At 38.2% G+C, this 22,017-nt stretch overlaps 1 protein-coding gene and 1 pseudogene across 4 annotated transcripts in view; one reads left to right on the top strand and one right to left on the bottom strand.

Moving 5' to 3' along the window:
• Window positions 1-22,017, top strand: part of Snx13 (sorting nexin 13) — a 104,219-nt gene that overhangs the window by 28,167 nt on the left and 54,035 nt on the right. For 2 of the 4 annotated variants that reach the window (XM_085697743.2, XM_085697742.2), the window contains exons 2-8: window positions 7,353-7,465; window positions 9,351-9,453; window positions 11,866-11,955; window positions 12,854-12,975; window positions 17,770-17,891; window positions 17,986-18,087; window positions 19,247-19,335. In XM_085697743.2, the coding sequence (XP_085553869.1) occupies window positions 7,353-7,465; window positions 9,351-9,453; window positions 11,866-11,955; window positions 12,854-12,975; window positions 17,770-17,891; window positions 17,986-18,087; window positions 19,247-19,335 (741 nt within the window). Of the gene's footprint in view, window positions 1-7,352; window positions 7,466-9,350; window positions 9,454-11,865; window positions 11,966-12,853; window positions 12,976-17,769; window positions 17,892-17,966; window positions 18,088-19,246; window positions 19,336-22,017 lie in introns of those variants that run through there. The other 2 variants (XM_048415951.3, XM_048415950.3) reach the window with 2 other exon arrangements.
• Window positions 15,978-17,659, bottom strand: LOC125387884 (small ribosomal subunit protein eS26 pseudogene; annotated as a pseudogene).

Here is a 22,017-nt window from a genome sequence, read left to right as displayed (position 1 = left end):
TTAAAGGAGGAGCTTTTGTAGATGACTGATAGCTGTGCATATTTTATTAATATACAATTTTATTTAGGGAAAATAATTAAAATAAATATTGATAGAAAATTTATTCAAAATGAATAGGATTTATTATTACTAATTATTTTGGTGAAATAGATTGTGTTACCTCACACTTAAGATTTAAGTGTCTTATTCCTTGGTATATTTAAATTTTTGCTTTCAGCTATTTCTAAAACAGTTTTTTTTGTATGAGATATATAGCAGTGTTAGCTTTTTAAAAAGCGTTTAAATTTGACTTTAATCTGGCAAAAGGAAATGTTTATAAATACCAACATGTTTTCTAAATAGTGAAAATTTTGTCAGAAGGTTAGCACCCGCCTCCTCCAAAGTAAGCATTGTGTTAGTGGCATACCATAGAGGTGAGAGCAATGCCGTTTTTAATGTGTGTGTGTTTTGGTTTCTGGAGAGTGCTAAAAAAAATTTATTCTTTTAAAAAGCTATTTATGGGGTTGGAGGGATGGAACAGCATTCCAGAGCACTGGCTGCTCTTCCAGAGGACCTGGGTTCAATTCCCAGCACCCACTTGGCAGCTCACAACTGTCTGTAACTCCAGTTTGAGGGGATCTGGCACCCTCACATAAGCAGACATGCGGACAAAACACTGTTGCACATTAAGTAAAAGTAAATAAATTATTTTTAAAAATTAAAAAAAAATTGATGTAGGATGTCCTGTGTATGTGTTGCTTTTCTTGGTTGAGGAAGAAAGCTCCTTTGGCCTATAACAGGGCAGAATATAGCCAGACTGGAAGGGATACATAGAGAGAGTAGGCAGAGTCAAAGAGATGCCATGTGGCCTCCGAAGGAGAAAGACGGACCCTTACCAGTAAGCCTTGTGCTGATACACAGATTAATAGAAATAGGTTAATTTAAGGTGTAAGAGTTAGTTAACAAGAAGCCTGAACTAATAGGCCAAGCAGTGTTGTAATTAATACAGTTTCTGTGTGATTCTTACTCGGGTCTGAGCAATCTCTGCTTACAAACATTTACTCTTTTGTTTATGTGGGTGTTTTGCCTGTCCATATGTCTGTACCAGTTACATGTCTGGTGGTCAGGGAAGTCAGGGGTGTCAGATTTACTGGAGTTAGGTATAGATGGTTGTGCGTCACTGTGGGAGCTGGGAACCTTGAACACAGCTCCTCTAGAAGAGTCCCCTGTGCCTTAAACCCCTGAGCTATTTTGCCAGACCTCAAATCTATCTTTAACAAATCTTTGAATGTTAAAATTAATTTAAAAAGTCTTTACGTTTATTGTTATGATAGAGAAATAGGTTTCTAGTAGTTTCTTGATCAGTCTGTTTTCTATGCCTGTCCGCTAAGACTCTTGTCAGAAATCTAGAAAACTGTAGCAAACCGGGTTTGCATTTTTTGAATCAGAGTATTTGTGGCAGGTCTGTCAGGATTGTTTATTTCTGTACAACCTCATAAGCATTTTATGTAGTTTTATTGTTCTTTCTACATCAGAGAAAACATTCAGGAAATATGATTTTCTGATTTAATTTTAATACTGTAGCTGCTTCTGGTTCCTAATTTGTTGATTCCACTGTTTGTGTTGTGGGAACATGGAGGAGGAGTGCACCCTAACCTAGCTTGTATTGTGAGTAAGTGATATGCACTGTGGTTTAGCTGCTGCAGCTTCTCACTGTGTATGGGTGTTCTAGATGATAGGCTCTAGTGTAGAAAGAACTGGAGCAGACGAGATGGCTCAGTGGTAAAGGAGCTGCTGTACAAACTGGAGTTTACCCAGAAGCCACGCAAAGGCGGGGCAGGTGCGTATACAGCAGGTGCACACAGGAATAGCAAATGCGTTCTTAAAACTCACTCAAGTCATAGCAGCTGATTTTCTTATATTTTCTCTATTATTGGATTCTTAGAGTCCTATTAGCTAGTGAGAGATCATTTATTGACACTGCTTTGATAAAAATATTAAGGACTTGGAGGCTGGTACTCCTAGCACTTGGAAGGCAGAGGCAGGTGTATCTCTGTGAGTTCAAGGCAATCTGGTCTGCAGAGTGAGTGCCAGGACAGACTCCAGAGCTACAGAGATACCCTGACTCAAAAAATAAAACAAACGAAACCCCCCAAAAGTAAGGACTTGGCATTGTCAGACTTCCTTCCAGAGGTCCACTGGGTACCTTGAACGGAGAGAGTGAAAGAGCCTGTTTGTCCTTCTGTTACTGAACATGAAAGAGAAGGTTGGGCTGTTAACCCAGTATTGATACTTTAGATTCTTGCCTGGCTGCCCCCGAAAATCACAGGCGGTAGATAGGTTGGACCAGAGTATGTGGAGCTGACTGAGAGGTTGCTGCTATTTTTATGTGGTATTTCCTGGGGAGAGGGAGGAGGGCGCTGTTAATTTGTTTTGTTGTGGAGGGTGGAGTGTTGGCATGGATTGTACTAGCAGGACCATGGGATGCTGAAGCCATATGGCCAGGTGAAGAGGAGCGCTTCCACTTAGGATCTCTCCAGGCTTTCCCCGTAGTCTGCCCTCTAGTTCTCTCCTCTAGTTTCTATTTTTGTTTTTTACCTAGTAAATAGATGAATATTTTAGTAAACTGAGTTGGATATACCAGACCTTGATCGCCTTCTAATCTTAAGAGAGGCTTCAGTCTCTTGCATTCAATTGAAATTCCTAGTGAATAGCTTCCAGCTTAGATAGAGTAAGGTTGGAGAAAGACAGACTAGACTAGTGAGAATGCCATTTTTAGGACTGTTTTGGTTGTTGAACTGTATATAATTTAAGGGTGGCATTGAATGTGTATAAACTTTGAGATTCTTGACCCTATCTGTTTGGTTACCCTCTGCCATGTAATGTATATAAAATGTACTTGGGGGCTGGAGAGATGCCTCAGAGGCTGAGAGCACTGACTGCTCTTCCAGAGGACCTGAATTTGACTTCTGGTACCCACACAGCAGCTCACAACTGTCTGTAGCTTCAGTTCCAGGGGATCTGGCACCCTCTTCTTGTCTCTGTGGGTACCAGACACACATGTGATGCACATGGAAGCAAAGCACCCATAAAAATAAATACATAGAGCAATCAAAAATAGACTTGTTTTCTCATACCTCTAAGAGTAGTTTATCCTATCTAGAGTGATTCAGATCAGAGCCCAAGGCACTTCATGTGGACTTCTGACAGCTTGTTCACCTGCTGATCTAAATAGCTATCTTCACTTGGCCCTACTTCCTACATGCCAGAATATTCTAGGACTGCTGTATAATGCAATATGCTGTGCATTTATGAACAAAACTGCTTAATTGATTGGCTATGGGCAGACTAACTTGAGAGATGATCTATTCTGAGAATTCTGCATTAGAAGAGTCTTAGTGAGTTTCTAGAAATACATAAAGTTTCTAGTATTAGTTGTATGTGGTGAATTTTAAATTTTGAACATAAGTTGGCTTTGATAGGCATAAAATAATTTTTTTCTATTTGCTCTATTATCAAGAGGCATACATGGTACTTTTTCTTTCTTGATTCTGAGAATTTGAAAGAATAATTTTTTTTTGTCTTTTAAAAATCTTTGTGTAGTCTCATGTACATACATAAGAACTTTGAGTTTTTTTTATAATTCCCATTCCCTTTCTCATTTCTTCCTCTCTCCCATTAACCCCTTACTAAGGTTCCACCCCTACCATCGAGCTTTTCCTTTTGTGTGGACCCCAGTGAGTTAGTCAGAATTGCTTGCAGGTGTGTGGGTGAGCGTTTGTTTAATAGTGGTGTGTGAGTAGCGTATCAGGCTACCCCACTGAAGAAAATGGCACCCCTCTTCTGGCGGCCACTCTTGTCAATAGGTCTTGAGGGATGGGGCCTGATGACTCTCTCCCCCATTTATGATAAAATGTTTAGGGGTCCAGTCTTGTGCGTATATGCACAGCTGTCGTGAATGCTTAAGTTCACTGAATGTGTCATGTCCAGAAGATACCTTTTCATTGCACATTTCTGCCATCCTCATGTGCTCACGTTTTTCCTGCTCCATCTTTCGTGATGTATGTATTCTGAGCCTTAGGTGGTATCCCATTTATCATCAAACACTGATTCTTGGTATTTTAGCCAGTTAGGGATTTCTGTCTTAACTACCACCCACTACAGTATTAGGTGTGTGACCTTGGAAATTAAAAAAACATCCTTATACCTTAATATCTTTAATATATGCGTGTTTATATGTACATGTGTGTGCATGTCATTTTTTTAAAAGCTCTTGTAGCCCAGTTTGTCCTTGAACTCATTGTAGCTGAGGATGATTTTGAACTTGATTTACAGAGCTTTTTAGCTTTTAGAGGAAACTAACTTTAGGAAGATTTATAACTCTGAAATCTTCTTGATCCAAAAGGCTAAACCATTCTGACAGGTTAAGAAAAACACTGGGCGCTACCTCAGTTTTGATGCTGTGAATGGAAGCTTAGGTACTTGAAACTTGCAAAACTATGGATGACCTTAAAGGTTACCAGCTTAGAGTTGTGTGTGGTTCTTGGATAAACCAGCAAAAAGATTTCAAAGTTGATGTGTGTTTAGCAAAAACAAAAAGGGGGGAGGGATATATTAAGGATTATTTTATTGTTATGAGCCCTATAGATTTTTTTCTGTTTTATCTTTAAGTATGCTTGTCTAAATTTGTGGAGGTTTTTGACATAGTGCAAAATTTTGTCCTTGATCATTTAAGGAAATAATTAGAATTAAATTTTTAACTGGCATTAGATAAAATATTCAATAAAATCTTTTTTGGATAGTGTTTCAATAAGGAATTTTTAATTTAAAATTGGCAGATAGTTGTAGGAGATTAACACCAAAGCAAACGACCACTTGACTTATTTCTCTAGGGTTTTATGTTTCTCCCTGGTCTGGGGATACAGGTCCGCACAGTGCTTGCCTAGGGTAGAAGAAGTGCTGGGGCAGAGGGTGAGACCCTTGACTTTGCAGAATATGACCCAAGTGTACACACAAACACACAGTGAAATTGCAAAAGAATAAACAAAACAAAAATTCTTTCCTTAATTAAGCAAAGCATTGCTTTGTAGACTTTTTCTTATGTGTATGTAATATCATTAATTTTCTGTTAAATTGCTGGAATCTTGTACATTATAGTGATTTTCAAATTTTGTTTGAGTGAATGAGAAGCCTGTTTTTTTTGGGGGGGGTTGCTGTCTTTCAAATGAGAACTTAGAGACTTGGAAGAATCTAAACTTGAGGGCATACACTTACCTTTGCAGCCCTTGGTAAACTAAACAGGAGGATTTCCCAGAGTTTTAGCTGGAGCCAGTCTCGAGTACAGTCATATCAATTATTTGGGATTACTTCTTTGAAAATTTATTTATTTATTTATAAAAAACAGGTATTATTTTTTTCCCTATCTATCCATTACTTTTATTTTGTGTGTGTTCAAGCATGCCATAGCACACATGTGGAACTCAGGTCCTCAGACTTGACAACATAAGACTAAATAGATTTCTATAATTAGAACCCAATAACCTGGTAGAGAGTATTTGTGAAGGCTCTCCTGTCTGCAGTTTCAGGCTCTTTTTTGTCCTGTGACAGCCATTTTACTGTTTTAAAAGTGTATGAATGTCATTACTCAACTAATTATTTAGTTCTGAAACAAACAAGCATACATATATGTCTACGGAAACGGCAGCACTACTAAGATGAAGTCAGACTGAGCTGGAGAAGGTGGGCTGGCTAGTGCCTGCGCCATGTCTGCTCTCACCTTTCTGGAGAGTTTATCGGAGCCCTTGGGGAGGTTGGTGAACAGTTTGGGGGACCTTGGGAAACAGATTGTCTCTTGTTGCCAGGCACCGGGCAGTATTGAGGGGAGGTGTAGGTGTTGTATGCTGAGCTCAATGACAATCAGAGGGACCAGGCTGCTTTTTGCTTTATTTCCAATCTCTGCCCTACTTTGAGTTCTTAGGAGGAAGGGCAGATGACCACTTCTGTGGGTGAAATATTACTCCTACCTGATCTCAGAGAGAGAATGGGGAGGCAGAACAAAAACGACTTAACAGCCATTCTGAGCCGGTTAAAGGTGCCAGTGGTCAGGACGCAGAGAAAGGGTGATGAGGATAAAGGCAAATCAGTGGTGGCCGCAGAAAGACGGATGCAGAGCCTAGGAGAGGACGTGAGTAGATGAAAGTACTGTTTCCAAGTCAGTTGTGGAGAAACTTTCTACTCCTGGAGCTGCTGCGCCATCCCACTGCTGTCCTGTCTGGTGGACTGTGTGCTCCCTTGTCTGTGTGTTCTCCCTCACGAGTGTGCATGTGTGGAGCTATATAACATGAGCGCCGTCTGAGCTCTGTGTCAGCACCGTGAGCTGAGCTTGGTGCATGGGAAGCAGTCAGCGTCTGGAGGGACGCACAGACCCTTTCATTCAAGTCTTTAATGTGGGTGTCTGTGCTATGGTTTTTGTCAGTAATTTTGTTTAGTGTAACGTCTTGCCATGTTTCTGTCCCTTTTTTCTCTTGGTTCAGTGTCTAATTGTTTTGTTTTATAAGACATTCTTCTCTGTGCTTCTTGATGACAAGACAAATGCCATCTTTGTATATATCACAGTACACAGCAAATTGATGGGGAGACACTTTTTGAATTGAATATCTTTATTTATTCATTATGACTTACATTGCTGAAATCCAGTTTGCCTTTAACAAAGGAATACGCTCACTAGATAAAACAGAGTGATTCTCTCTGACAGCTTCTCTTTCTAGGGATGGAGACCTTGGGAATGCTTTGTTAAACTTGTGGCTAGCTTTGGTGGTGCAAGCTGGGATTTTCTCAAGTCTATGTTCATAATTTTCTGTGTACTTTTTGGATCAAACAAAAATGCCATAATTTTCAGTGAGATAGATTACATACATTGAAATTTTAAAAAATGTTTCTTTGTGTTACAATTCTTGAGATTGAATTTTAAAGTATTATAAATAATAATGACTTTGTACACTGGTTAGTCATGCTACTCAAACTCTTTTGTATGCTTTTGCAACTATAAATATTCAGTTATTACATAATTTATTTCTCATGCAAGGTTTTCATTCAGTAGTATTATCACTTTTTTTCAATATTTGTTGATGATCTCTGTTAATCTCTGTGTATTGTTTCTTGAAAATAAACATCCAAGGATATATTTCCAAAAGTAAATACTTTAATACTTTCTGAAATGACACCATACTTGTATAAAAGGACAAATTTAAAATCATTAGTGTTTAAAGAAGAAATTAAAGACTACTTAAATTGTTTTTCCTAATTCATATGAAGAATTCTTTATTTTGTTTTTATTTACCGTTTCCTCCTTTTGTCTCTTTGCTTTGTTTCAGGCCAGTCTATCCATATGGGGATGGGGAAGCCTTGGCATTGTCCTTTTTCTAGTAACCTTTGGACCCTTTGTAATATTTTATTTGGCATTTTATATCCTCTGCTTTGTGGGAGGGTAAGTATGCACAACGGTAATTTTATAACTTACGTGTTATTTGTTAAAATTGAAATAAAATGACCGAGAACTCAGTATAATTTATTTGTGAATGCTGTTTTCTCAAATTTTGTTTACCGAAGCTTAAAAAAAAAAAACCAAGTAAAATTAAGATACCCATTTGTTTGTAGTGGTTATCTTTACAAATACAATTTCAGTAATTAAAGATGAAATTGTTTTTCATAATATGAAAAATTTTGATGTTATTCCTGGCTAAGGTTAGAATTTTATTATCTCTTGTGATGCTTTAATCAGCTGAGATAACACATCTGGTTTTCCTTTTTAGGAGGTCCTATTTCATTAACTGGATGGCAGATACTAATTGTGCCTTCTGATGTATGTTCCTACTTTGATCCAGACAGTGCAGATGAACACCAGCTTTTACAGTTTTCTCTTTATGGTTATTTGGTTTGCAGTGTTTATGATTTTGCTTAAATTGACAAACCTTTACAAAGAAGGTTCCAGCCAAGCTTTAGTAATGCTTTGTAACAGAACAGTTGATATTAGACTCCAGATGGGGACATGCCTGTGTAGTACTGTCCAGTGCAGCTCAGCCAGATGAGCATTTTGTTCTTGATGTGTGTTGAGAAAGTCCATTGTAATGTAATTAGTGTATGGTGTACACTTCCTAGTTCTTTTTGAAAATATTTTGAAACTTCCCAACATTTGGAGGAGTTCCTGAGCTTCCAGTTTCAGGTGATTTATTTGACTGTACATGTGAACAATCAGCTCTCTCACCCATAGGTCTGAAGTCATGCTCGCTTTCTAGGGGGCACACAGTGATGACTGAGCAGTTCTGTCATAGACTCCACAGAACTGTAGCTCTTGTTAGGTTCAATATTTTCTCAGTAATTGTCTAGACAGAGTATCTTGTTACTGAAAGAAAGAAATAAATCTATTTTAGCCACAGGAATCAGGTGATAGAGAGTTCAGAGTATCTCAAATGATAATGAAAACATTGGTACAGAATGTCTGAAACCAGACGTGCAGGTCCAGAGCCAGAAGAGAGCTCCAGCCACACTGACTTGCTTGACTGCACTTTCCCACGGAGTCAAGGTGGCTTCTACTGACTGGGAAGATTATTTTTCTTAAAGAAATGTTTCTCTAAATTTTAGAATCTAAAGGTAGAGATTCTACTAACTTCATAAGTAGAATAAGCCTTTTGTCAATATTTCCCAACACTTTGGAAAGAAGGAAAATTTTAGCTTTAGAGACAAAACTCAGAGTTCTAAGATGATAGATCTCTTTCTCTGCTTCCTCCCCCATCCCGACAGGGTTTCTCTGTTACACACATACATATATACTCATACATATCCAACACACACGCACACATACACACACACACACACACACATATACACAAAGGCTTGTATGTATTATATGTAACTGTAGGTAAATAAATAATAATGCAGTTTCTCTTTTAGACATCATCCAGTTGTTTTACCCTCTTTCCTTCCTCTCCTTCGCCTTTTGTTTGGTTTTGGTTTTGGTTTTTCAAGACAGTTTCTTTACATAGTCATGGCTGGCTTCAAACTCACAGAGAGCTGCCTGTTTCTACCCTTTCAGTGCTGGTATTAATGGTGTGCACTGCCACTACCTGGCTGAAGGTTTTTAAAATAAAAATTATTTATGTAAAACTTCCAAAAATACGATATAATTCACTGAATATTTCTAACTGTTATAAATTTCAAAGCCTAACAAAATTTGTCAATCTTGATTTTCCAAATTTCCAGACTTAGTTTTTAAGAAATAGTAACTCATAAAGTCTGAGCAGTATATCCACTAACAAATTTGATAAAACATAGAAATACTTTGTATTTTTAATCTATAATTGTTTTTCCCGCAGGGGTTTAGTGGTTACTCTCCTGTATGGGAAGACAAACTCAGAGAAGCACCTCGAGTTGTGTGAGCACTCGTTCCTTCCTCCAGCGCCACCCGGGGTCCCTAAGGTAGGTTCTGGATCGGGTGTGTGACGTGGCAGGGCAGCGGGCTCACGGCTGCTCTGTCTACCCGGAGCTGCTGGAGAGCTTCCTTAGTATGATGTGGAAACAAACGGGAAGGCAGCTTTCAGGGAAAGATAGAAATTGGTTAGTTTAGTTTGTTTCACTGTCTTAATATCCAACTGTCATTTACATAATTTATAAAAATTTATAAGAAGACCAATGAATATTTGGTTTGAGAGAAAGAAATTGAATAAGAATCATACAATGTACACTTTTAAATTACTTTGAAAAGCATAGTTTGCAATTAAGCTAAATAATATCTAGTTTTAAGAACTCGGGTCTTATTTTTATCATTCTGAATTAAACTATTTTTCTGTTAAAGTATTAGATTTTATAAATGAAGTAGGTATTGCATCCTGTGGGTACATAGAACTCATAGTTGCTATATGCTTAAGTTTTGTGTGATGGGGATCTCATTTTATGTGGAGAGACAAATGACCTGAATTTAATCTAGTAATTTAACTTTAAAGTCACTTAAATACTAAAATATAAATGAAGCAAGTCATGTATAGTATTAGTTTATATTGTAGAAATGAAAGAATTCCACTTCATTCTGTTTTATTTTGATCACCTTGATGATCACATTATAACGTTTTTCTTCATACTATTTATTATAATTGTTGTGCATATTAATTGTATACATGAGTGGGTCGCTGTGAAATTTCTACATAGATGTGCTTTGATCCCATCCACCCTTTGGACTCCTCTCTCTCCCAGTCACATCCTCATCCTCAGAGCCCCTCTACACTCTTGGAGAGAGACCGTGCTTACTTGTCTTTCTGTGTTTATCTTATTTTGATTAATACATTGTCTTCAAGATGTGTCCATTTTTTTCCTGCAGATGGCCTGCTTTTCTTATTTATGTACGGTAGTACTTCCTTTCATGTCCACACTAAGTTATTCATCTGCAGCCTGGCTTTATCCTGCATGTTGTGAGCAGCGCTGCAGTAATCGTCACTACACAGGCATCTCTGAATGCAGACGTAACTTAGGATAAATACCATGGAGTGCTGCAGCTAGGTCAAATGCTTGCAAATTTTTAATTACCTATCCTTCATTTCTTTCTGTTTCTGTAGAACTTTCATTAGTACATATTCTTTGATTTTGTTTACAGAACTCTAAGGAATTAGACCTTCTCTTAACCATTTGTAGTTTACATTCATTTGGAAGCTACATAACAGAATAGAAAACATTTGATGAATTAAGATTTTATATAGTGATAAAAATCAAGACTAGTTAATTTTTTTATAATTCATTTTTCATAAAGGATGCAAAAATAGTTTTGACTTGTTCTTTAAAAATGTGACTGGTAAATAATAGTCTATGAAAAAGAACTTAATGGTTCATAGTACACCTAAAACATGCATTTTATATATACTTGTGCCTTAACAATAAATTTGCATTCTAAGCAGTACGTTATTGAGGCATTTTATCCGTTGAGTATCATAGAATGTGTACAGCCTACTACATCCCTTGTGTAGGTTTCCCGTCTCTTACTCTAGGCAGCGAGCTGCTCAATAGTTTCTGTACTGAATACTCTGATCACCCTAGAGCAATAGTGTTTACCTTAGCTAGACCGTGAAATGAAACCATGAAAATGTGGTCTATCCGGTGATCTCTGTGTTGGAGGCCTAGTTTGTTCTCCATGGTGAGTTCTAGGTTAGGTAGAACTATATATAGCAAGAAAAAAAAATATGGCTCAATAAAAACATTTTAGTGTTTGGGCTCTTGCTTTCAATTTTTTTAAGGAAATTTGTTGAGGTCTGTAAAACCTTCTGCTAAGCCTTAGGCTGTGAGTCACCTGCTTATCTCTCCTGTCACCTGTAGATTTTTTCTTTTGCTTCTTCACTATGTGCTAGGATGTCAACTTCATTATAATCTTAAGTTCCATTGTCTGCCTTGCCCACATCATCATTGAAGTGTCGTTATATGACTGCATATTGATGCTTGGATTTATTTAAGAGGCTCCCTATTCCCACGCTAATTGTCTCTAATTAAAAGTAACTTTAAAGTGAGTTCATTTGATAGTTAATATGCTCTTGGTCCCCAGAAAAGGAGAGGGACCATAGAGAGCATCAGGAAAGACAGTCAGTGGATAGATCAGAAACGTTAACTTCATAGCAGTTGTTATACCCGTCCATTTTACATCACCTCTTGTCGAATTCATAGAAAGCAATAATAGCCTTTGTTTTCCTGGATATCTAATTTTCTTACTCTGAGAAATGAAGTTTGACTTAAACTTATTTTACCAAATTATTTATTGCCTGGGAAATAAGGGAAAGTATAAAAAGAAATCAATTTGAAGCAGAAGTTTGAAATCAAAAAAACACTGAGTAACACATTATGGTTTTCCTTAAGTGCTTAGAAGAAATGAAACGAGAAGCCAGGACCATTAAAATCGATAGAAGACTGACAGGTGCCAATATAATTGATGAGCCTCTCCAGCAAGTGAGTTTCAGTATGTCGTATTTGAATTTCATCTCTTGTATTTGAGTTACATTTCTTTTGGAAATACTAAGGTGCACCTCTTAACTATTTAATTTCCTGCAATTTTATGATAATGCTATCTTTGAATTTTATATGTAATAATTATATTTATTAGGTACTTATAATGAGGCAGTTTATTTAACACGATAGCATTTATGGATTAATAGCTATTAGAAAGTTTTGCTGACATCTGATATTCTAGTAATTTCATAATTTAAAATATTAATGTATCAATCTTGTTCAAGCTCGGTGTTTGATAAATTAGACTTTTGAGTTAGTTTTATTCCTTTAAAGATGTGTATCACCGGTTTGATTAAAAGTGTTAATTAGAATTGGGAGTAGATATCCCTCAAATATTTTCTGATCATGGTTTTGATTATATGATCATTATAAATAATTTATACTTTGAACTTTAATATTTTATAAATTAGCCTGTAGTTAACTTATATGACTTGTAGAAATCGTAATCTTGATGTTATGGACTAACAGTATTGGCTGCATCAAAGGTATTGATAGAACTCAGTGGATCGGATGGGGATCTATAAAACACTTGCGCTCCTTGTGTCTGTTGGCATTATTTACCCCCCTTGCACTGAATGTATACTCTCCCCTGACTGCTATCTGAGTGTGGGGATTCATAGATAATGTTCTAGTTTCTCAAAAATTAAAGCTGTGTGAGTTGGGTTAGCAAACATGTTTTGAGACGGTTTTTACTATGAGATAATGAAGAAAGGAATTTACTATCACAATGTAAGATGTGTAGAAGAATGTAAGTTGGCAAATAATTGTCTCATTTTTTGTTTTTTGCTGCTGTTTTTAAAACCTAAAAAACTGTTTTCTCCCTGATGTTTTGCTCTAGGTTATCCAGTTTTCGTTGCGGGATTATGTCCAGTACTGGTATTACACACTGAGCGACGATGAGTCGTTTCTTCTTGAGGTTAGGCAGACTCTTCAAAATGCACTCATTCAGTTTGCTACTAGGTAAGACTGCTGCTTAGAGTTATACAGAACAGTTCAGGTGTGTCATGTATTACAGTAGCAAACAGCTTCCAAATGAAGGGATTTTTAGCTAAAAGGTAAGTTGAATAGTGGACTGTTATTATGGGATGTTATCACATTATCTACACAAATACACTTTTCATTTCTCTTGGACAGATGTCCTTAATATTTTGTGAAAATGCAAATTTCTTTGAAGTGTTTGCATTGTGTTACATTCTAATTAGCAACTTCATATTTTTCTGTCTTTGCCCACAGTTGTTATTGTCTGTCAGTTTTGATTATAGCACCTAGTAGATGTGAGATAGCATAGTATATCATTTTGGTTTTGTCTTGCGTTTCTCTGAAAGTTATCACTGAACACCCTCTCATATACTTGTCAGCATTGTATATCACCATTAAGGAGTGCCTAGGCACACCCTCGCTCTGTTCTAAATGAGGTCCCTTGTATCTTATTACTGGCTCTACTTTGCCTTTGACTTTTTAATACTGAATCCAGCCATGGTGGTGTCCACCTGTGATTCAGCACTCAGGACATGTTTGTGGTCTACATGGCCAGCTCCAGGACAGCCAGGGAGACAGAGAGCCTCTCTTCGTTTGGACAGTGGTGCTCATTTGTCTGTACTTCTCTCATAGTGTTTGTAGTGAGTTGGCATCATTGCCTGGCTGTGACAGATGTGAAGGGCGTCCAATATCATACTTTTTATTTGTCTTATTAAAAAAAGAAATTTACTTATCTAGGAGTAGACACTTTTGTCATCATTGGGGCATTTAAAATTTTTAAAACTTTTTAAAATAATTTATTCAAATTTATTTTATGCATTGGTGTGAAGAGCCCCTGGAGTTAGAGTTACAGATAGCTGCGAGCTGCCATGTGGGTGCTGGGAATTGAACCCAGGTCCTCTGGAAGAGCAGCCAGTGGTCTTAACTGCTGAGCCATCTCTCCAGCCCCATTGAAATTTTTTTTTTTAAAAAATGTTTATGGGTGTTTTGCCTGCATTTATGTATGTGCTTTGTACTTGGGGAGGCTAAAGGAGGTCGTCCCTTAAAACTGGGTTATAGATAGTTGTGAGCTACTGTGTAGGTTCTGGGAACTGAACTCTGGTCATCGAGAAGAGCAGTCAGTGCTTTCAGCTGCTGAGCCTTCTCTCCAACTTTGCTTTTAAGACATTCAAGAAACACTAAGTATGTAGTAACTGTGTTAAAATGAAGGCTTACAAAATAGTGTGCTGTTTAATTTCAGCTATTTTGTAAATATTATATATAACAACGACAATAAAAATAAATGCAGGAAATAGGAGCAGTGAACTTTGGGTTTTCAGCTTATGGGTAAATATAGCTAACTCAAGAAATTTAAAGGAGAAAATTACATTTTATAAATCTGGCATTTTCCTTTATAGCCATAGATAGGCAATTAAACATATGCTGAGCATAATGAAGATACGCAAGATGTCCTTTTATGTTCTCCTGTCCTCTTTAAGGAGGAAAACAGAATTGTGGCTGGCTTGGTCTAGGCAGGTCCCGTGCGTACATGGCAGCCCTGCAGCTCCCGGTCTGTGTGTGCTGCTGCCCTCTCTTCCTGGTGGGTGCTGTTTTGCTGCTTACCTTCCTCTTGCTCTCAATCTTACAAGTGTTTGCTCCCTTTCTGATGACCCCCAAGCCTTGGGGGAAGAGGGTATGATACAGATGTGCTGTTTACATTACATTTTTATTTTGTGTGTGTGTGTGTGTGTGTGTGTGTGTGTGTGTGTGAGAGAGAGAGAGAGAGGGGGGGGGGGGCAGGCAGAAGGGGTGGGGAGAGACAGAAAGGGAGGATTCGATTCCTGGGTAGCAGTGCACAGGTCTTTAGCACAGTAGTTAGGAGGAGTATTGTAAACAAAGTGAACAAAGAGCTGAGACATCAGTCATTACTTAGAGTGGTTGATAGCAGGAGTCCTCGTGGGAAGCTGGGTCATGAATGTGTAGCAGAGTGGCTTTTATCTCATTCTTTTTTGTTTTTTGAGGGGGGGTTTGTTTGTTTTGTTTTTTTGAGACAAGGTTCTCTGTGTACCATACCTGGCTGTCCTGGAACTCACTCTGTAGGCCAGACTGGCTTTGAACTCACAGAGATCTGCCTACTACTGCCACCTAAGTGCTGGGATTAAAGGCCTGCACCTCCACCCCCTGGCTCATGGCCCATTTCTTACTTATTTATCATGTGCCATTTTATAGAGTACACCATTGTTAAACTGTTGCCTACCTTTGTCAAGACAGACATTCAACATTTTTAGCCCTCCTGTTTGCAAATAGAAAACAGTAATGTTGCCGTCCTTCTTGTTCTCTTGGAGTTGCGATTTTGTCTAGGCTGCATGTAATTGTAAGAAAGTCAGCATAGAGGTGGTGTGCTGGTTTGTTTTTTCTTTTTACCCTCAACATATTTCAGTTTTGGAAAATAGAAATCTAGATTTAAATGTTTGAATAGTTTATATTAAATATTTGTATTACATGATGGTTTTATTAATTTTAGTTGTTAGATGTTCCGATGAATTGTTAGGAGTTTGAAATGCCTTCTAATTTTTGGAGCAGTTTAGTAAATTAATAAATGGCATTGTTCTATAAAGGAAAACAGATGTGCAATTCTCTATATCATTTTTTTCCAAACTATTTAGAAGAAGCCTTTTGTGGAGTAATTTATCTTGTAGCGAGTACACTGTGTTTTACAAAACTGAAAGTTGCTCATGTTGATTGTGACTTAAATGGTTTTAAAGTCAGCATTTCACTGTAGTTCAGTGTGTATCCCCAGGCTGACCTCTGATTTGAGAGCCTTCAGCTTTTGCTTGCTTTGGGTACATGTGTGTCAACATGACTGGGTTGAGGTTTTTTTTGTTTGTTTGTTTGGTTGGTTTTTTGATTTTTTTTTTAAAGTATAAGTCCCATTTTATTTTTCCAGGGTGTTTTCTTCCTCTGTCTTTTTGAAGCCACTTGTTCACATGGGCCTTGGTGGGAGATCAGGGTGCAGCACCAGCAAGGCTGAATTGTGGGGATGTTTGGTCTTTCTGAGCATCGTGAGATTGATTCCTGACTACCTTGCTATGAATAGCACAGCTCACACAGTGATGCAGCTGACATAGTTTGGGAAGCACATAAGAGTTGAAGACTCTGACAGCAGCAGCCTCTACAATGTTCCGAATGATGAACTTCTTAATGGCCTTGTTCTTGGGCACGTACCAGGCACAATTCATGCAGCAAATTGGCTGCACGTGGCTGTGGTCCTTTTTGGTACAACTGTATTTTCTTTTTCTGGTCACCTTGGAGCCAAGACCCCAAAGAGGCTGAATTTATTTATTTATTTTTGACTAAGGGAATGGGGGTGGTGGGGATGGGACTCTGGTGATTTCTAGGCTTACGTTTTTATTTCAGATTTTATAGAGACTCACAATATTGCTGCCAGGTTTGTTTGCATACCTAAAAATGTGCTTATATTTTGAGAGTGCTGATCCTTTCTCAGCTCCTAAAGATTGAGAACACCGTCATTTTTTTTGCTTCCTTGTACTTGATTAGGCCTTCTCATGCCTGTCAAACTCTAGCAGTGCCTTGACGATGCATAGATGAGTTGTGTTTGGAAGGGGTCTGTACTGTCTCAGTGCACTGCTGCTGTCAGTTCCCTCGCAGCAGCTGGGTTTAGATGTGGATTTTATAGAGATTTCCTTGTGAACGGCAGACCACTTGGTGGAAGGCTGGCTCGCACAACAGAGGCAGAGCGTGCCTGTTGTCTGTCACTAGTCCACTGTGCTCTTCAATCACTGTCCTGTCTGTCTATCTGTCTGTCTGTCTGTCTCTCTCTCTTTCTCTCTCTCTCTCTTAAGACTGGTTTATTTGCTACAATGCAAAGCCTCTGATTGAAAAGAAATAAATAGGACCAGCCATGAAATGAACGTCTGCACAAGTTGTTCATTGTGTATGTATCGCCAGCGGTCAATGAATGTGTTCTCTCCTGCTCCCATTGCCCTGGGCTCTCTTGTAGCCCAGCGTCTGACTGTGTTTGCCCTAGGTATACTCCTGAAAGTGTTAACAGAATCATGTGCTGTTTTTACTTGTTTAACTAGTTACTAGTTACTAAAACGTTCTTTGAACTTTGTTGCTGTTGAGATAGTGCACTAAATGATTTCATAAGATTAATATTCAACATTTTGTATTCTGAAGAGCTTCATACATGTTATACTTATCATGACCTTTTAGCCTAATGGTTCTATGTCTTGTTATTTAGTGGTCATAGTTTTAAGTGCTAGTATATGTAAGAAAAAAGAGTGGAAAATTTAGAATGGATTCAGAAGAAACTAAGAAGTCTCTGAAATACTCCTAAGCAGATAGAAACATTCTGAATCTCTCAGCTATTTTTTATCTGGGCTGAGAAATTAAAAGATTTACCCATGGGCAGGCTTTTTTTAAAAAAAAAAAACTATTATTTATTTATTTATTTATACTATTTTTACCAGTTTTTAAGAATTTAAATTGTATTTTTATGCCTTTTGATACTAATTAAAATATATTGTCAGAAGACTCAGTCTTATGTAGGAAAATCTAAGGTATAAATATTAAAATATAAAAGGAACAAGATCTGAACCTGAGGAGCTGGAGGATCCTGGTGTGAGCACCTGCGACTCTCGCAGAGGACCTCTGCTTCTCCCATGCCTGGTGTCTCACCACTACTGCAGCTTGCAGCTGCCTGTAACTGCAGGGAGTCCGACTCGTGTCTGCAAAGCGATTATATAATGATTTTATGTTTTTTTTTTCTATAAGGTCAAAAGAAATTGACTGGCAGCCTTATTTTACTACACGCATTGTCGATGACTTTGGCACTCACCTGCGAGTATTCAGAAAGGCTCAGCAGAGAGCAACAGAGAAAGATGATCAAGTCAAAGGTACTGACTTCATTTCATGTTAGGATTTCAAATCATGTTAGGATTTAACAGTCGTTTATCTCTGCACATTCTCAGCTGCTCCTTGTTGTTCTAGGTACAGCAGAGGATCTGGTGGAGACCTTTTTTGAAGTTGAAGTTGAAATGGAGAAGGATGTTTGCCGGGACCTAGTGTGCACTTCTCCCAAAGATGAAGAAGGTTTAATTTTTAATGTAACTCTTTTGTGAACAGTTTCAGGTTAGAGGCAAGTTACCAGGACAAATCTTAGGTGGTGGTGTTCTTGCACAAGACAGCTTGCAGAGAGAAGACCGACTTTATGTAACTCTTACACTTACCTCCACGTACGCTTCTCCTCCTGAAGCTTATCTTTTCAACAACAGAGCGCTTAACAGTTTAAGAATATTAGTAATTTCTGGTTTTTCAATTGATTATCTATAACCTAAGAATATACCTGTTTTCTTAAACTCTTTTCTAATTAATTTCAAATAAAATATTTAGATTATTATGTGCTATTTTATGTGTTTGACTAGTTACTGGAATTAGTGTTTCTTGATGTTTCAATAAAATTTCACTTGGTGGGTCGTTAGATAAGTTTTGCTCTCTCGATTTTTTTTTTTGTTAATTTTAGTTTAGTCCATAATTAGATCTTTACTATTTGGAATGTAATTTTACCAATGGGATCAGCTGTTGAATTATTTCCCAGGAAGTGTCCGTGTGGGAACAACCATAAGGAAGTATTGGTAGTTCTGAAAGTGCTTTTCTTCAGGTTTGGAACATGCTAAACTATTTTCCTGCCTTTTCTATTATTTTTCTTTCCCCCTTTTTCTTCTTTCCTGTTTATAGTTGTTATTAAGTTTAGTTTTCACCACCAGTTCATTAGTGGTGTGTGAAGTCATAGGTAAAGAACAAGTACCTACAGTGCTGTGAGAGCTTTCTAAGTCAGTAGACTAGAGGGGCTCATCCCTGCATTGTTATACATGTTGCGATTGTAGAATGGTTCTTTTTCCTGAATAATTAATATAGGTTATCTTTATGTGCATAGGAAACTTCTAAGTATGCAAGGATAATACATAATAGATATGAAAAGTATATTGTATATTTAAAGCTGTCTTAGAGAAAAACAATTTTGTCATTAAAGTTTCTCATGATTAATAAGACTGGTTCAGACTGATGTGAGTTTGATTAGTGAGCAGTAACTATCTGGAGAGCAGTGACAGCGGTTTAGTGAATGCTGATGTGTAAGTACTGAAGCAGGAAGCTGTTATGAACACGAGCCTTTTAAAACTGTGTCTTATATAAGAGTAGGTAGAGACTTTAGATTTTCTAATGTTATTATGGCTACTTTTTCTGTTTTTAGGATTCCTAAGGGATTTGTGTGAGGTTTTATTATATTTATTGCTACCTCCTGGAGATTTCCAGAACAAGATCATGCGATACTTTGTCAGGGTAAGCGTAAACTCATACCCAATAATGATGTAAGGGAACTGAGAGCAGTAGTTCTCAAAATCTTTGGCCTTGAGACCCAGTTAAACTTCAGAATCATGGAAACATTGAGGAGCTTTTTAAAATGTGATTCTTCATCTTTAATAAGTATGTGTCATAAAATACAAAAACAAATTTTAAAACAGAAGATCATTAGCTGATAGGTCAGTGACATCAGTGAATGCTTTCTTGTCCCATGTGCTTATTAGGAATGAGTATGCCAATGTAAATAAGGGCTTGGTATCATTATGAAAGTGGACTTTGGCTCAGCTCATTCTTTGAGAAAGGATTTTGGGTCTATGGACATAGGACCTTGAACACACCCAATCTTGTCTGATCACATAAGCTAAGCAGGGTTGGGCCTGGTTAGTATTTGAATGGGAGAAATGAACTTGGGAACCTTTTCTGAATTCTCCAGAGGTCACTGGCCAATACTTTGAGAACTGCCTTAGAGCTAGGAACTTTAATATTTGGTTATAATACAGACAGACTTTTCTTTTTAATTGAAAAATGATTCATGCAATATATTTTCATCGTTTCCTCTCTGACTCTTCCCCACCTCACTATCCACCCAACTTTATGTTCCTTTTTACGTCTCTCTCAAAACAAAACAAAAGAAAACCAAGGAACACAGAGAAATCCCACAAAAGGGGAAAATCACACAAAAGTCCATCATGACAAAACATGCCGAAGAAAGCAAAATGGAACACAAAGTCCGCAAAATACTGCTAAGTTTGTTCTGTGTGGTTCAACTCTTCCCAGGCGTGGGGCCCTCCCTGAAGTGTGGCTAATCGATCCAGTGAGACTCCACTGAGAATGGTGGTTTTCTCTTTGCCAGTGGCATCGGTTACAGACAGCTTGGTTAGAGGTGGGGTGCTGTGTCTGCTTCCCCTCTCAGTGCTGGGACCCTGTCTGTCTGGAATCTGTGCAGGCTTCGTGTACACTGTCTCGTCTCTTGAGTTCATATGTGAGTCCTGTTGTGGATGAAGATAATGTTTCCTTGAGGTCATCTATCACCTCTAGCTCTTAGAATCCTTTGGTTCCTCCATTGCATAGCTCCCTGAGCTCTGAGGGGAAAGGATTGGTGTAAACACCACTTTTACAGATGAGTGATCCATAGACTCAGTCTGCACATTGTCCAGTCGTGGGTCTCTGTGTTAATTCCATTCTACCACAAGAAGACTCTTTTCTGGTCTGGGTTGAGCAAGTACAGATCTATAGGTATAACAGTATGTCATTAGGAGTTACTTCATTGCTGCAGTCCTTTAGAGGAAGGACAGTAGTATTTTACCCTTTAAGCCGTGATCTGTCTACTCCTTTTACCAGTGTGAGGTATGGGCTCCAGTCTCACACAGAAAGTCTTGAATCCAGTTAGAAAGTGATTGGTTATACCTGGAATATTTGCACCATTATCACACCAGCTCATCATGCAGGCAAGTCACCATTGTAAGTCCCAGGTTTTGTAGCTAGGCGATACTGGTTATTACTTTTCTCCTCCGGAAGCATGCAGAAGCCTTCCACTACTATAAATGCTAGCCACTAGGGGTAAACCTTCTAGTCGGGCGCTGGCTTGCCTCTACCATGTTTGATGACGTAATTAAGTGTTGTCTTTAGCAATAGGACTTTAACATCCGTTTGTGTTGAGCAACCAACTAGCCTTGACAATGGCTTGTGATGTTTAGGATAGTCCCTGAGGACCTTTTGGTCAACAAGAGAGAGAGAGACTTAAAACATTTCTTCAGTTTTACAGCTTTACTTAAGTTAGGTTAGATAGACGTAACATTTTGAGACAGAAACTTTAAAATAAAATTGACTTTTCCCAGTTGGAGCATGACTGAGATGAGAGCAGTGCTCTATTGTGTGCTCTAATTTAAATCTTGTGTAAAACTCGTACAGATGCCAGGCTCTGGCTCTGACTGCTAGTTCTGAATGAGACAGAAGAGCATGTCCTGGTGGAGGGGCTGCGTGAAAGTTCATTTTCCTAAAGTGCAGGCTCATTGCACCTGTGCAGCACAGCTCCGCAGCCTTGCCTTTATGCAGGTCCCAGCGTCTGTATTGCTTACTCCTAGTGTTCTTCACAGGCAGTGGTGACAGGAGGTGAATGGTTACTGGGCTCATCATTCCAGAAGGTGCTGAATTTTCAGCATGCCTGGTACTAGATTCTACATTATTTCTGAACCTTTCTCCCTAATTTTTTTTTTATGATTTTAAGTTCTTTAGTCCTAAGCCCTGTCCTTTCTTATACATTCTGTGACCACAAACACTGTCCAAATGTTGATTGAGTTTTAACTCTATCACTTTCACTTCTGAATTCCATGTTATTCTGATCAGCTTCTCCTATGAAATAGCTACTTAATTAACTCAATTATCTTTTAAACTTCTAAGTCTCCACAATGAAAGTGCTAAGGCCGGAGAGATGGTTAACAATATCTGCTGCTCTTGCAGAGGACGAGAGTGTGGTTCCCAGCACCCACATCAGGTAGCTGTCAGCCACCTATAGCTCCATTCCAGGGGAGCCAGTGCTTTACACTGCTGAGGGTACCCACAGTCCTGGTGTAGCACACACGTAGGCACATGTACACAAAATGAAAAAAATCCCCAACATCAGAATGGAAGCCTTAGTCTTGATTCTATATCATGCCTACA

The sequence above is a fragment of the Myodes glareolus genome, chromosome 11 (assembly GCF_982192425.1).
Source record: "Myodes glareolus chromosome 11, mMyoGla1.1, whole genome shotgun sequence".
Lineage (NCBI taxonomy): Eukaryota > Metazoa > Chordata > Mammalia > Rodentia > Cricetidae > Myodes > Myodes glareolus.
Note: the sequence above shows the minus strand (reverse complement) of the source record. Positions and strands in the feature narration are given on the sequence as shown.